The 17,094-nt window shown below is 37.8% G+C and overlaps 1 protein-coding gene across 9 annotated transcripts in view; it reads left to right on the top strand.

Moving 5' to 3' along the window:
- LOC140388384 (ERC protein 2) overlaps positions 1-17,094 on the top strand; it is a 1,175,365-nt gene that overhangs the window by 600,484 nt on the left and 557,787 nt on the right. For 7 of the 9 annotated variants that reach the window (XM_072472461.1, XM_072472462.1, XM_072472470.1 and 4 more), the window contains 4 exons: positions 654-794; positions 1,975-2,115; positions 7,508-7,543; positions 9,608-9,801. In XM_072472461.1, the coding sequence (XP_072328562.1) occupies positions 654-794; positions 1,975-2,115; positions 7,508-7,543; positions 9,608-9,801 (512 nt within the window). The remainder of the gene's footprint in view (positions 1-653; positions 795-1,974; positions 2,116-7,507; positions 7,544-9,607; positions 9,802-17,094) is intronic. The other 2 variants (XM_072472464.1, XM_072472465.1) reach the window with 1 other exon arrangement.

Raw genomic sequence — 17,094 nt, forward strand, 5'->3', positions numbered from 1 at the left:
ACAATTGTTGCAAGAAATGCGGTCACTATAAAAAGGATACAATTTTTACTGTGACTAGAATAATATGTATATCAAAGATGTTTATATTAAATCTAACCAGGAATATTTTTCAAGACTTTCAGGAAACCATGCAACTATTTTCTGAAAATATATTAACTGAAAATTCAATCTTTCCTTTTGTAAAGTAAGAGTTTATTATTCAAGTTTTACTTTATGACTTGATAGCAGCTTGTAATTTTCTGGATTATAAAATTATGTTCGAATGCTGTGTAAGAAGTGGAAAAACCATAGATATATTTACTTGAAACCGAAAACTCTGATAAAATATTATGAAGCAGTAATAACACTTGTTTTACTCATCCAAAAATTGTATCTTCCATGTTTCTTTTCCCAAATTACTGCACTAAAATGATGGCAATGACATCAAGAGTTTGCTCAAAAGATTTCCGTACAACCGGTATTTCTGATGAATAGATTTCCAGACTGGATAGGCTACAATGTATATAGCATGTTAAAGCATCCGTAAATACTAATATTGATCAACTTTAGGGTTGCAGTGGATAAAACACACACCTTTCATACACCTGTTGAATTTTGAATTTGAGTTGTAAATGACTGTCTTTAATTGCCGAGCTCACTTTTGGCACTTACAGGAAAGAATTATAGAACGTCTCAAGGAGCAACGTGAACGAGGTGATCGTGAAAGACTAGAAGAGGCTGAGTCATATAAAAAAGAAAATAAGGATCTTAAAGAGAAGATTAACAATTTGCAATCTGAGCTAGCAGAAAAAGAGGTTAGTTACTAACCTGAGGTTATAATTTGTATTTCAGTAGTCGTCACAATGGCTTAGATGTGCTTTCATGAAACTCTCAGTCTTCACTATCATCACTCTGTGTAATTGATACTGACTTCTGGTGCCCCACATGGACCGTTAAAAGCAGAAATTGGTGATTTCTCAATTCTGCCACACGATGTGCCACTGAAGTCCCCGCAGATGGAAATAAATTAGAAATCACTGATTTGATGTGAACTTCCACTTTTAATGTGATTAGTCTCACTGTGAGTACTCTTGAAAAGGTTGAACCATTTGATGAGGTGTAACTTGATTTTTAACAGCACACTAAGCCATAATTATTGCTGAGTGAGAAACCAGTTTTATATTTATGGAATGTCAAATTTCTCAATTTCACCCTAAAAAGTCCAAGACTTTAAAAAAAAAAAAAAAAGAAATTCTGATATTTCAGTTTCTACCCATTTGCATATCCCAATCTTTATTTAACATTCTGAAAGAACATAGAAAATGAACGATAAGACCTGTTTATTACTTGCTGTTCGTGATTCTTCGGTGAGATTGACAGTTTAGTCTGCTTGATGGCATCACTGTTGCTGGATGCTGGAGATTCCCTATAACTGGCGTCAGAATGAAACTAACATTGGGAATGGTGAAATCGATGCCATAGAGTTTGCTAAATCTTTGTGGACAATTTTCTTTTGAGGTCAGCAGTGAGCACCGTCACTTCATCACTGACTGTAGAATCTGGGCATATGGGTAAAATCTTTTTTTTTAAAAGAAAAACTTTAAATGTAGCACATACCGGATTAATTTCTGCTCTGTTGGGAGAAAGGTTTAGCAACTAAATATTGATATGTTTTAACTGGCTTTCCATAATACTTTACAAGGGTCTACAATCTTACTCTATGCAGTTGGAGGCTACGCTCAAAGGAAGTGAATTACAGAGAATCAGGGCTCCAATGTTGTAGCTGCTTCTTATTATCAGTCCCTTCAAATGCAGTTTTGACACTGGGAATGCTAACCCCCTATCCTATGGAGTTCAGTGTAAAACAATTTATTATTATTGATTTAAAGATATACATCCAGAATTGAATACTATTAAAAAATACACGTGAAAAGTATTTTTAGATTGTGATCTAAAGGACATTATTTTCAATGATAATTATTTGTTTTCTCTCAGTCTAGTTTGATTGACTTGAAGGAACATGCGTCCTCATTGGCTTCAAACGGTTTAAAGAAAGATTCCAAATTAAAATCTCTAGAAATAGCCATAGAGCAAAAGAAAGAAGAATGTAGTAAGTTGGAAGCACAATTAAAGAAGGTAAGTGTTAAGTTGGGGGGGGGAAAGTGGTTTCTCTTGATTAATATTTGAACTGGCTGGCGCTAATCTGAATTTTTTAATGACTTAATTTTGCATCACTGAAGAATTCATGCTAGGATTTAATCAAACGAAATTAAGACCTAGACATTGAATCAGTGTGGGTCACATGCTTAAAGACCTTGAATTTCCTTTTCTCCAAATATATCACATTAACCAAATATTTAGATTGCCCTTGCTTTAAAGGTAGCAGTAACTGTCTGCATATTCACATTTGTTAGTCTCTGATGAAAGTGGAATATGTACTTTTTCTGTGTAAAGTACCTTTCTTTCACTCTGGGTTCCTTGTAGCGTTCTCACTACTTTGCTCGGAGTAGCTGTTCCTCCGGTTTCTCACACTCCTTTTCCTGGTGGAAAGTTGACTTTTTCATGATTTTCAATATATAATTAAAGATATTTAAGTTGTTTGTCCATTCGTGATTAATTAGTCAAGATTATTGCTTTATCTTTTCTTTTTCAGCATATTTGTGAGGCAGTGGCGTAGTCGTATTGTCGTTAGACTAGTAATCCAGATACCCAGAGTAATTCTCTGGTGACTTGGGTTTGAATCCTGCCATGGCATTTGGTGAAATCTGAATTCAATTTTTTTTAAAATCAGGAATTAAAAGCCTAAAGATGACTGAAACCATTGTCAATTGTTGTAAAAACCCATCTGGTTCATGAATATCCTTTAGGTAAAGAAATCTGTCGTCCTTATCTGATCTGGCCTACATGTGACTCCAGATCCACAGCAATGTGGTTGACTCTTAAATGCCCTCAGGGATGGGCAATAAGTGTTGGCCCAGCCAATGACGTCCATATCCCATAAACGAATAAAAAAAATTGGAAGTATAACAATAGTTTTGATAAGTTAATCTGTAGCAAATTTCCCAATAACCTTGTAATTCTACGTTTCCAGGTGAAAACTCGAATTCTCATGTGATCTCCACATGGTGCATACCTAGTTGTATTACAAATCCTGAATTACTGATTATTCAAGACAGATTCTGAAATTAATCTAGAGATAAACCTACTATCATGCAGATTACCTTTCAGAGGGTGGCACAATGGCGCAGTGGTGAGCATTGCTGTCTCACAGCGCTGAGTACCTGGTTCGATCCCGGCCCCAGGTCACTGACTGTGTGGAGTTTGCACGTTGTCCCCGTGTCTGCGTGTGTATCACCCCCACAAGCCAAAAAGATGATCAGGGTAGATGGATTGGCCACGCTAAATTGTCCCTTAATTGGAAAAAAAGAATTGGGTACTCTAAATTTATTTTTAAACAAAGATTACATTATCTTTCAGAAATATTAATTTGTGAAATGCAATTACAAATTATTGGTAAATAAACCTAATGAAAGTGGTTTTACTGCAGGGTTTCAATTATAATTTTGGAAATTCTCCAATAAATATTTTATAAAAGAATTGCTGCAGACATTGATGAATATTCAAAGTAGCTCAAACTGAAAGGAACCCTTGAAATTAAGGTGTGAGATAGGTTTGAATAAAAATCTCAGATCTTTCCCTAATTGTTGTATTCAGTTGTTTCTGTTGCAGTTGGTTTTAAACTAATGTTTGATGTTTTTACTGTGGGTGCTGCAATTGAGTTAAATCATCTAACATGCACCTCAAGCTCGATTATTCATATAGCTCTTAGAATCGCAGGAGAGAGGGGTCACTCACAACAGGTTAGACAAGTCATTTTCCAGAAAACAACTGATCATAGGGTTCCTTACAGTCATGGTTTCGTATTATGCTTGTTCCCCCCCCCCCCACCCCCCCCCCCCCACCCCCTGATCTAACCAGATTCCTTAGTGTGAGGATATTGTTGTTCCTTTTGTGGAGTAGCACTTATACACATTAAGCATTGGTTTTGTGGAGCTGAACTCTGGTCATTAGTTGATACTCAAATATCTGAAATAGCTTTCATTCTCATTTTTGCTATATCATAGCATACAGAAGTATCTTTTATACTCCTAAAAATTGCCTCCTCTTGACCAGTTTCTGCAGAACAATGGAAGGTTTCGTCAGAAGTTGTGTCACTCAGAATAGGGAGGGTAGATTATTTGGGGAGCAAAGAAATGCTGAAGGGAGAGCATTAAGACCTAAATTTTGTTTCGTTTTGATCTCCAAAACTTAGATGTTTAAATTAAAATTATTTGCCTTTTTTCTGTTGAAAAATGAATTTCCCCTCTGTAATGTGATTCTGTGGATTACCCAGAGGCAAATTCCGAACATGTTGGATTTGAGATTCTTGTTTTGATGGAAAATTGCAATATGCGGCTTTTAACCGCTGTAATTAGCAAAAGTTGCATTTTCCGAAATCGCACATTCTGAAATTGTACGTTCCTGCAATTTCTTTAGCAGGACAAAAATTGCAGAGAGAGCCATGCATTCTCTCATTGCTCATGAAAAGAGGAACTTTCAAACCGTACAATTTTATTCAAAGTAAACATCGCAAAGATTCACAATACTTTGCAATTTCTTGCTTGCTGGAACCCAAGCTGATTGTATCAGAACAGGCAAAGTACAAAGAGAGTTTGCAAAGCAACAACTGAAACATGTGAATTTTCACGTAAACACTTGGCGAAATGCTCATTACCAAATGAAGACAAATAACAAATACAAGCAAACAATTTTCAATCTGCCCTTGGAAGAAACTTTTGGAAAGCTGAATACCATTCACCTATAGCATAGGAATCACTGTTGCTGATTCAGTGAAGTGATACTTATCTTAGAAATGTGATGATAAGCATTCCATTGGCACTGTGATTTTTTCTGGCTCCCTTTGTGATGTAACTTGGTTTATTTTGGCTGGAAGTCATGTAGACAGAACCCAAATGTCTGCTGTTTGATGTTTTATTATTGTTGGTTTTCTGCTCAGTTATGAACATTTTTAAAGAAAATCCATGTTCAGATGGCCAATTGAGTTTTTAAACATCATGCATATATATTAATTAAAAACGGTTGAACTTGCACAATAAGAAAAATCTGCAATTAGAATGTCAAATTACATCAATACACTAAAATACAAGAAAAATTAACTTGGATGAGAAACTTATTTTATTAATTTGGTGGTTACTGAACAAATTAGATTTCAGAAAGTTATTTTCACCTATCAAGTGGCTTCTGTAGTAATTTGTTATTAAATGTAACTTTTTCTTCAAAGAAACCATGTGGGGCATATAGGGCCTGCTTAATTTTTGTAATACTTGTAAGAGAGCTGTCATCACATGACATTCATTTTTCTCCATTGCCCACCACACCTTACACAGTCCCAAGGAAAAAGATGCAGAAAGTTAGCAAATGCCTGAGCAATTTATGTAATCATTAATTAGACTGTCATTAAAATAGTTTTGCACCCTTTTATGTAACCCACCCCGCCCCCTGAAAGTTAAAGTTCTTCCTGCACAGCACTCCATGATTTTATAGCGTTCATTTCAAAAGTTCTGCCTCCACCCGCATTTTCAGAAAAATCAGATTTTATTAATGCAACAATACGTGAATGTTCTCATTATCACTATTACAACTCTTAATAGAATCTGGAAACTATAACTTTTGCTTTTTTAAAAACAAAAATATTGCAAATAGATGATGGTATGAGTGTATAGATTTTGAAATCTTTGGAGGTTGAAACTGCTTATATTATACACAATTTGGTTACATTTACATCATTTTGTTAGCACAGTTAAAGCTTTAACATTTTTGATAATTTATATTTTAACAACATTTATGCCATAACCAGACATAGTTTATTGCCTAAAGTAATTACATTCATTTTTTTTAGGTTATGGAAGGAAAGATACTTAGTATCCAAATGATACCACCCTCCTCCCTCTGTTCCATCCCCCCACCCACCCCTGCACTCTTGCAGTACCCTTCTCGGGCTGCTGTTATGTTATAGACTTTCCTTACGCCGAATCCTCTAAGTGTACCATAGTAGTTCCAATGCTGCAATGACCTTTGTGAAAATGCATCCTACAGTTGAATTCACAGCATTTGATCTTTTAAAAAGCTCTCCTTCGGTATCCCGAATACCAGCTGAATACTTCTAAAATTAAAAGAAAAGGCAACTCTAAATCAGAAAGTAATAAAACGGCAAGCAGCATGAATCAAGGTTCCATGCATGTGCTCAACAGTGCTTGCACTGAACATGTATCCATTCCCCATAGTGGAGTGAATGGCAGTACAGCCATCGGTTCGCAGTCGCACTGATACGTAGAAGCAGTGCTGTAACAATGAGGGTGAACTGTTTAATCTCGTCCTTTAGACTGAAAATAACAATGAAATATATTTCATTAAAATTTCAAATGATGTATTAAAATTAATTTTGTGGACACCTTATAACCTATATTCGATACAATACTGGTACAAATACTATTACCATGAAAATGTAACAAAAGATTTATCAGAAGAATAACATAAACGCTGCTTTTAATTGTGTGGTCAATCAAAATTGACATACTTTGCCATAAAATGTGCAGCCCTGCTTCTTACAATCCTGGCATTTCCTTTTCTGGCCAAATGTGCCACTGAATATTCACCAAATTAATTTCATTTCAGCAAGAAATCATGATGTTTATTAAAAATCAAAAGTATTTTTGTGATGTGTAATTTGGTCCGAAATGCCCTCCCATGATGGATGGAGTTATTTTGTGGAGTTGACCCGACAAAATGGACCTTTCTATTCAAAGAGCTGCCCATTTGACTTTTGGAGAGCGTTAAAATGTAGAACTTATGTATCAGAATTGAATGAATGCAAACCTATTATAAAAGTAAACTAACATTTTTTTAAAGTAGCGCATTGATTGCAAATTCCAAAGTTAATTGGGTTAAGGACAATCAACATCTATTGTTGTCCTCCCAAGATTGTACTTCCTTTGAAATCTGTTAAATAGATTACCTTTGCATTAAAAATAATATACTTCAAATTTAATACCCTGATTTAATCAAGCTTATCTTCACAAAGAACTTTGAAGCCTTCTGATTAATTAATAACTGTTATAAACCAATGGTGCTATTCGTGATTTATCACTTGAACAGAACGCTTAAACGTATCATCAGTGGTGGGAAGCTTGGTTTATTTCATGGAATATTTAACTCTGGGAGGAGAAAAAAAGGAAAGTAACACTAACCTAAATTTTTTTACTCTAGCTATTCTTTTTATGAGCCAAAAATAACATTTATGTTTCCTTAGTGCCTCTCGCTTTCACTGTGGAATGTTTGGAAACTTGAATTTCTACTTTTAAGAGACATTTTCTGTGTAAATTCATTGGATTTGTTGAGCTAATGCTGTTTTCCTGAATCTTTCCTTCTTCCTGTCTGTGCTTCATTCCTTCCCACCTTTGCAATGTAGCAAGCTGAGCAGTTGTTCAATCAGATGTACACACCAGTAAGTGGTTCTAAAATGCCATCTGTAACATTTGAAAGCATGAGGAACCATTGACCTAATATTGTGCTTATACCGAAGTGCAGCTCTGCAAACATTTCAAACAATTGCAATTTTCAGTCACATTGGAATAAGTAAGCTATGTAGACTTCAAGGTCTTGCGTTGTTCATGCTTAAATGGTAACTAATTAGAAACTGGCATAGTGAAACCGTGGAATTGTTTCTTGTGGTGCTACCTTTAAGTCTACAAAGCCTTGGCAGACTGACAGTTTATGCACAGACCAAATTTAGCAAAATTTTGGCATGCCCTAATATTTTCAACTTGTTAGGATGTGATAATTGGCAAATTAGTAACACTGGCAAGCTTTATAGCGAAGGTTTACGTTCAAATTCTTGTTCATGAAATCCTTGATTGTCATGAAGAACCATAATGGGGAACACAGACACCTTTTGTTCTGTGCCTAGACTGTTGTCAGACATAGGAATTCATTGCAGAATTGGGAGCACTTAGAGGGTTAACTTTTTATAATGAAATCAAATTGGTTCAAGTTTGCATGTTTCGGTTTCTTTGTTTTCAATCACTTAAACTACTGTTTTTCTGCACTTGACTAATTTATTTTTGCGAAATTATTCATAACCCTAATACTTTATGTAGCTAATTTTGTTCATCAGCTTTAAAGATTTGTATTTACTTTTCTTGCTGCTTTTGTGAACTTCATGTGCAAATTTGTGAATGCTACACAAATATCACTGTTTTTTAGGTTTTTGTAAATTCAAATTTTGACTCTTGTACGTCTGGGCATGTGCTTTCTCATAAACGTACACCATTTTTTGAGATTAGACAATAATTGAAGAATTAGCTTAAGACAATTAATTCTTAAACTGAATCCATGTACTGCTGGCATCTGAATGAACTAGTATATGTTAACTATGCTCTCTTGAGACTCAGATCCTGGAATTAATACTGTTAACAGTAACTCGTTTCATTGTGTTCATTACCTTTTGGAAAGCTGGTCAATCTGCTTTTCTTCATCCTGCCATTCTAATATAAATAAAGGACAATAAATGAAGAACACTTCAATGCTGAACCCAGACGTTAAGATGTTTTATTGCTGTCATGTCTGTAGTGCCACAAAATCTACTTTGCATTTTCTTTTCTGGATTTATTTCAGTTGTATTTAAATTGCTAATGAATGATGAATTTGTTCTCATCTCCTCTCTCTCAATCAGTTACTACATACCTAATAAATAAGAGGTAATAAACCACTGGTTTTAATGGCATATGTTTAGATAGCTCTGAATGATAATACGCAACAGAATGTTGCTTAGTTTGGCAGTACAATTTACAACAGAATCAAGTTTACTGAAAAACATGCATATAATTAGTGACGGTGCTCCCAAATTATCCTTCTGTTTAGAAATATGTTGAACAAAGCCCAGCAGTTTTGATTCAGCATATAAAAACATTTAAAATAACCAACAACACTTTATTGGATGATGCACTTATTCTTTTGGTCATTTTAGCATAAGAAAACAATTTAATAATGCAAACAAAAATCACCAAAAAGGAATTTAGCCTCCTCAGAAGAATAACGCTGTAATTCTTTGCATTCTGTAAGTTGCAATTTGTTTTGGTTTCATTTCTGTTCCCATCCTTATTTGCCCTGTTTTGTCTTTTGTGCTTGGTTTTATTTTCAAGATACCAATTAGGAATTATGAGGAAGATAGGGTAGGCCAAACATTGCGGTGCTTTTTATTTTGGTTTCATTATTTTGTGTGTGTGCCTGTTTGAAGTCTAACGTACCAAAAAAAACTTTGGCTGCAAATTTTCCTGCACTGTCATTCATAGTATTCCAATCCCCATCCATGATAGTATATTTAAATTATTTTATTGGTAAAACTGTGCTCTACTTTAAAGCATGTGTGTTAGGCTTGTTCTGAAATTCATGGAGTTTGTGTGTGTGTTTTTTCAGTAATTATGAAGTGCTGTGCTGTAGCATAATTTCAGTAATTAAAACGTTTATTTTTATGGTGTCACTTTCATTTTTCTTTACTTTCCATGTGAAGGCTCATGATGCTGAAGAGGCTGCTCATTTGAACCCAGAGTTGGGTGAGAAAATGAGACAACTTGAGAAGGATGTGGCATACTACAAAGAGGAGTCTGGTAAATCCCAGGCCGAAGTTGACAGACTCTTAGAGATCTTGAAAGAAGTTGAGACTGAGAAAAATGAGAGAGATAAGAAAATAGCAGAGCTTGAGAGGTAAGCATCAACTTTTTAATTAGCATGATAATGCAAGTAAAGTCAACCTGATAACCAGGGTAAGCAGATTTCCTGTAGTCGAAAGTTAATTTCCTATTAAAATTATGAAGTGGAGGGGGTACAATGAAAATTAAAACTGCGAGCTGTCTGAAGCATGGTTATTGGAATGCCACTATCAATTTGTGCAAGATGATAAAGCATTTAAATTTACTGTCTGTCTCTCTCCCTTCTCTGAAATTGTTTATTTTCTTGCATGATTATCAGCTCCCCTTGCATGCCCTGCTCCCATGCTTGCTAATGAGACGGACTGGAGATCCGTTCACCAGCCTCTGTCAAGACTGCTTTAATGTTCACCATAAGCGACTACATGCTGTTTCTGCACTTGAACCAACAGTTGGTTTGTTTAATAATCATTTCTCTCCCACCCACCCCTCCCTCACCACCCTGTTTCACTGCCACAGCTTGGGGTGCTGACAAGGCGTAGGAAATCACTATAATGAATCATGCCATGCCACTTGGCAAAATATATATTTTACTTTTTGTTTTGTGTAGATTTTCTTTTCCCTGAAGCAGGTTTATTGCAATGAACAAATGTTTACAATGAAAATAAAATAAAAATGACTGAGGTAATTTGGGGGGGGGGGGGGTGGCACTGCAGAGAGAGAGCAGGGTGATATCAGTGTTCGTGTGGAAACTGACGCTGTGATTTTGGGTGATGCCGCTAAAGTGCACTGTGGAGATCATAAATAGGAGAGGGCCAAGGATAGATCACGGTGGGAATTTTCCGCAGCCCCGAGGCCGTGCTTCCTGGTGGCACGAGGCAGCCCACCATTGGCCAGCAGTGGGATCTTCTGGGCCCAACATTGTCAATGGAATTTCCCATTGAATCCCAAACTGCCCCCCCCCCCCCCTGCCCATTGGTGCTCCAGAGGTAATTGTGCAGGTGTGGGTGGAAGTGGAGAAGCCAGTGCATGAGAATCTCTCAACTAGTGTTCTATTAGTTACAATTTTGCTTAAATATTTATTGCAATGAACAAACGTTTACAATGAAAATAAAAGAAAAATGACTGAGGTAATATTGAGTGATTTTCAGGGAAGCACTTGCAACCTTTATGGTAACATCAGCTTGCGTGTATGTACTGCCTGTGACATAGGAAAGAAAGCAAGCCAAGGGGCTTTTCAGGAGCCGAAACAGAGAAAGGTTGACACCAAGCCAAAAAAGTGAGCTAATAGGAGAGGTGATTAAAAGCTTTGTCAAAAAAGTAGGTTTTAAAGAGCATCATAAAAGAGAGAGAGGGGCAGAGAAGTTTATGGAAGAAATGCAGATGCCCGGCTACAACCGGTGGGGAAAAATGCTTAAGAGACCAGGTTTGGAGCAATGCAGTGTTTTCTGATGGCTGTGGAGCTGCACTGTGGAGAGTTATTGATGGGGCAGCGCCATGAAGAGATTTAAACACAAAGATAATTTTAAAATTGAGGCATTGGTGGACCAGGAACCAATATAGGTCAGCAAGCATGGGTGGGGAAGGCTGGGAGCGATGGACGAATGGGTTGCTGCAAAGTTGGATCGAAGGAACCAAGTTCTGCATGAGCTTCAGTTTATGGAGGGTGGAAGTTGGAAGATTGCACACGGAAAGCATTGGAATACTGCTGAAGGCAACAAGCAATTTGTTCCGCTGGAAACACTGGTCAGGAAGGGGAGTGGAATCTGTAGCTGGGAATAGAGTTTGTTGCTGGGACTGATGACAATGAGATCTAGGCTCCAAGCTCTGGAATTCCACCCTCACTTCCTAAACCACTCTGCATCATTAGCTCTCACTCCTTTAAGATCCTCTTCAAACCAAACTCTTTGACTAAACGTTTGGCCATCTATTCAAATGTCCTTCTATCGTTAGGTGTCAACTTTACCTCATGGCATGCTCTGAATGCTTTGGGAAGCTTTATTACATTAAACCTGCCTAATAAATGCAAGTCTTGTTCAGTCTCCCCAATGTTTATTGGAGAAATTGCTGGCACACCCAAGACTGCATGTCAGACGAGCAATATTATAACATTAAGGCAGTGAAGTGTTTGGGGGGGGGGGGGGGGCACTGCAGAGAGAGAGCAGGGTGTTATCAGTGTTCGTGTGGAAACTGACACTGTGATTTTGGATGATGCCGCTAAAGTGCACCGTGGAGATCGTAAATAGGAGAGGGCCAAGGATAGATCATGGTGGGAATTTTCCGCAGCCCCGAGGCCGTGCTTCCTGGTTGCACGAGGCAGCCCACCATTGGCCAGCAGTGGGATCTTCTGGGCCCAACATTGTCAATGGAATTTCCCATTGAATCCCAAACTGCCCCCCTGCCCATTGGTGTTCTCCAGAGGCAATTGTGCAGGTGTGGGTGGAAAGAGAAGCCAGTGCATGAGAATCTCTCAACTAGTGTTCTATTAGTTACAATTTTGCTTAAATATTTATTGCAATGAACAAACGTTTACGTATGAAAATAAAAGAAAAATGACTCGGGATACCAGAAATCTGAAATAAAAACAAATTGTTGGGAAACTCCGCAGGTCTGCCAGCATCTGTGGAGAGAGAAACAGGGTTAACGTTTCAAGTTAAATATGACTTTTCTTCCGAGTCGTTGACTTGGTTTCTGACTCCACAGATGCTGCTAAACCGGTTTATTAACATTTTTAATGTATTTGGCTAGTAAAATATGTTGCCTCTGAAAGGTGACTATTTTGAATTGAAGAAAAATGCTATAATTGCCGTCTCAGGAGAAAAGTTGCATCCATTTAAAGCTCCAAGTAGAACCCAACATTTCCTTTACATGTTTTGAACCTTACATACAGGGTAAGGGGTGCTGCAGCTATTAACCAATATTCCAAAGCAAACAAATCTGCTGAAGTATGTTGTAAATTCATAGTTTGCAGTTGGTCAGTTCACTTACTGTGCCACTGTTAATAATAATAATAATCGCTTATTGTCACAAGTAGGCTTCAATGAAGTTACTGTGAAAAGCCCCTAGTCGCCACAGTCCGGCGCCTGTTTGGGGAGGCCGGTATGGGAATTGAACCCGCGCTGCTGGCATTGATCTGCATTACAAGCCAGCTGTTTAGCCCACTGTACTAAACCAGTCCCTTGTTAACCTCAGAACAAAGCCTATTAATATTGTTTAACATTATGTGCTGTTTAGAGGTGCTCTTTGGGATGTGAACTAAAGCAGCATTAATTCAATTGGACTTGGTGGTAAATGAAGTATTTGGTATGGAGGATCTTGAAGGTTGTTCCATTAGTTTGAACAATTTTGATGCATTTTGTGAATTCAATTCTCACTTAGAGATGTAACAATAGATAAAGTTGTACAATTTGTGATTAGACATTAGGCCCAACTAAATGCTCCTTGCGGTTATTTGGCGATAATTGGTCAATCATAAAGACCGCCTTGTCTCTGATTATTTTTAAATTGTAATTGATTTTTTTTTTGTTCATAGGCTGTGGGCATAGCTGTCAAAACCAGCACAGTTGGTTTAGCACAGTGGGCTAAACAGCTGCCTTGTAATGCAGAACTATGCCTGCAGTGCGGGTTCAATTCCCGTACCGGCCTCCCCGAACAGGCGCTGGAATGTGCCGATTAGGGGCTTTTCACAGTAACTTCATTGAAGCCTACTTGTGACAATAAGCGATTATTATTATTATTATTGCCCATTCCTAATTATTCTTGCAAAGATGGTGCTGCACTGCTGCAGTTTGTGTGGTGGTTGTATTCCCACAGTGCTGTTTAAGGGAGGGAATTGGAGGATTCTGACCCAGCAGCAATGAAGGAATGGTGGTCCAATTCCAAGTCAGGATGGTGTGTGACTAGGACAGGAACCTGGAGGTGTTCCCATGCATCCATTTTGCTTGTTCGTTTTTATGGTAGGGATGGGTTTGGGAGATGCTGTTGAAAATGTCTTGGCAAGTTGCTGGCATGGCTCTTTGAGAAGATACCTACTGCAGCTGAAGCATGCTGGTGATGGAGGTAGTTACTAGATAACACAGAGGATGGGTTGCAACTCAAGTGAACTGCTTTGCCCTGGATGATGTTGCGCTTCTTGATTGTTGTTGGAGCTGCACTCATCTAAGCAGTCGAAGGGTGTTGACCTGCCCCTTTGCACTTTTTGGAAAGGCTTCAGAGAGTCAAGTGGTGAGCCACTTGATGCCCAATACTCAACTTCTGATCCCTCTAGGTCCAGTATATAGCTGTCCTAATTAAGGTTTTGTTCAATTGTGACTTGCTAGAACATATGTTGTAGGAGATTCAATGATGGCAATGCGATTGAATGTTAAAGGAAGATGGGTAGATGTGCCCTTGGTGAAGAAGGTCTGGCACATGTGTGGCACAAATGTTACTTACCATTTAAATCGCTGGCTTTGAAAGCAGACCAAGGCAGGCCAGCAGCACAGTTCGATTCCCGTACCAGCCTCCCCGAACAGGTGCCGGAATGTGGCGACTAGGGGCTTTTCACAGTAACTTCATTGAAGCCTACTTGTGACAATAAGCGATTTTCATTTACCAGCTTTAATGTGGTCCAAGCCTTGCTGCATGTGGGCAGGAACTGCTTCATTATCCGAAAGAGTTGTGAGTGGAACTGAACAATGTGCAAATATCAGCGAATAATCCCACTTTTCACCTTCTGATGGAGGGATAGTCACTGATAAAGTAGCTGAAGATTGTTGGGCATATGACACTACCCTAAAGAACTCCTGCAGCAATGTCCTGGGGCTGAGATGATTGGCCCCCTGACAATCAAAACCATCTTGCTTTGTACACTGCATGTCAGCAGCCAGTGGCGAGTTTTCTCCCTGATTCCCATTGACTTCGAGCTGCTTGATGACCCAGTTAATCAGCTGCTGCCGTAATTTGAAGGGCAGTCACTCTCACCTCTTGAATTCATCTCTTTGGTCCATGTATGGATCAAGGGTGTAATGTGGCCTGGAGCCAAGTGTATGACAGAAATGCTAATTGACTCATACGGCTTACATGAAAATGTTGCCATTGAGTCAGCAAGCCAGTTGGGAACTATCTATTCTTCATATGAATTTCAACTTTTATTTTGAAAAAAAAACAAGCATAAATAATATTTATTTCTGCAAGATCATGCCTTCACTTTTGAAATTTCATAGACTGTTAATTTATCGATCTTAAGACATTTTGTTGCACCATTGAAAATCCATGTAATATTGGAACTTGTTATTACCAAGTAATGCAAATTAATCTGGTCTGAAAATATGACCAATATCTGACCAAACAACTGCGAGAAAAATAATTGGTCTATATCCATTTATCTAGGAAGATTATACTACACAATTAAAACGTTGAAACTGTCTGGCCACGCAATATATTGAGAGAGATTAGGATTATTTTTATTAGTGCTAGCTATATTTGTAATGGGGCATTGGAGACAATTAGTGTGGATGTCCTAAATAGAGGTTTAGTCATTATGCGAATAAGGACAAATTTGAATATTTGAACATGCCATGTTTTGACTTCCTGAAAGCATGAAAGCAAAGAAGACACTTCATATCTTTGAATACACAACAGAGACAACAATATTCAGTTCTCAGGGTCACATATACAGCAAAACCAGAAATAAATTTACTATATCATTCACCATCATCCCCTGTCACAGGGTATACATATAGAGGTAATTTCTATTAATTTGTTTATGGGATGTGGCTCCGATTTGCAACTGCAATTTGTCTGAGATGCCAAAATATATTAATTGTTTTGCTACTCTTCTAAGGATGCTTTACATGGAGATTCAAAGTACAATATTGCTGGTATGTTGTGTGTAGTATGGTATAAACTTGGTAAGTGTGTTGATGAGATCTGTCTTGCTATTTTTATCTCTTCCTGTTCAGTAGCAGAGCACACACTCAGAAGCACCTCTCGGTCTCAGCCCAACAGCAGATAGGGGGGTTGGCCTGGGATTTCTTGGGAAAGTGAGTGCTCTGCCCCAGCATGCATTGCCGATGTACTATATGCTATGCTGTTTATGCATATTCCCTTATGACTTCCTTGTGGTTTTCCTCCAATTTGCATTTTGCTAAACATGCAATGTCCTGTTTTTGTTGGCCTACAGCAACAATTAATTTTTGACAAAGAAATCAGCACCTCTTTAGTATCATGCCTTACGGGAACTCTGAATTGACACCTGCACTGTAATAAGATTTCAAATGATAATAGACAATGTTGGATACAGTCGCAAACATCTAAAGATGTGAATTCTGCCCATTCTATAGATGGTTTTACCCTTGATATATCGACAACAGCTAATAATATACACTTGTATACAAAAGAAAATTAATACTATATGATGTTGTTGAAAGTGGAAAACTTGGTGCTTTGTCTGAAATTAGCACCCCTAATTAAATGTATTAAAGTTGAGATCAATTGCCCTGGCCCAGTGTGATCCTTGGTACAAGTACTTTGACTAGTATAGAATCCAGGTTAGCTATTACATCCTAGTCATTGAATAGCTCGCTGACACTTGACAGGAAGATGCACATATGAATATTGGCTACTTAGTTCAGTTATTAGAGAGTACCAGCCATGGCTTATTAGTAGCACTTTTGCCTCAGAGTCAAAGTGTTGTGTATTGAAGTCGCACTCTAGTATAGCGATGAAGGAGTGCAATGCTGTTGGAGGTACTATGTTTTGAATGAGACATTAAATGGAGGCCCTGCCCTACCTTCTTGGATGGATATAAAAGATCCCATGGCATGATTTGAAGAGCAGGCAGGGAGTTTTCCCTCATGTCTTGGCCTATATATCCCTCAAACAATATCACTAAAATAGATAATCTGGCCACTTCCACATTAGTGTTTGCGGGAGCTTGCTGTGCGTACATTGGCCGCTGTGTTTCCTACAGCAGTGACTCTTCTTCAAAAGTACTTCCTTGATTGCCACAGCACTTCAATATGCACTGAGGTCTACATAAATGCAAGTTCTTTCTTTTGCCTATGGATTTTTATCTTAACATTTGTTGTCAAACTTGGTAGGTGGATTGGCCATGCTAAATTGCCTCTTAATTGGAAAAAGAATAATTGGGTACTCTAAATTTATAAAAAGAAAACATTGTTGTCTGACAAATTGATGAGGAAATGCTGCTAAGGTGGACAGATTTTAACTCCTAACAGTAGGCAACAACAAATCCCACCAAAACTTTTGAAGACGCACCAAAGACTTGATGACGAGCTTTTGGAGGAAGGTGATATTTTTCAGCTGAGAAAAATTAAAACGATTATGTGCAATTTAGCTTACAATGTAA

This window comes from Scyliorhinus torazame, chromosome 13, assembly GCF_047496885.1.
Source record: "Scyliorhinus torazame isolate Kashiwa2021f chromosome 13, sScyTor2.1, whole genome shotgun sequence".
NCBI lineage: Eukaryota > Metazoa > Chordata > Chondrichthyes > Carcharhiniformes > Scyliorhinidae > Scyliorhinus > Scyliorhinus torazame.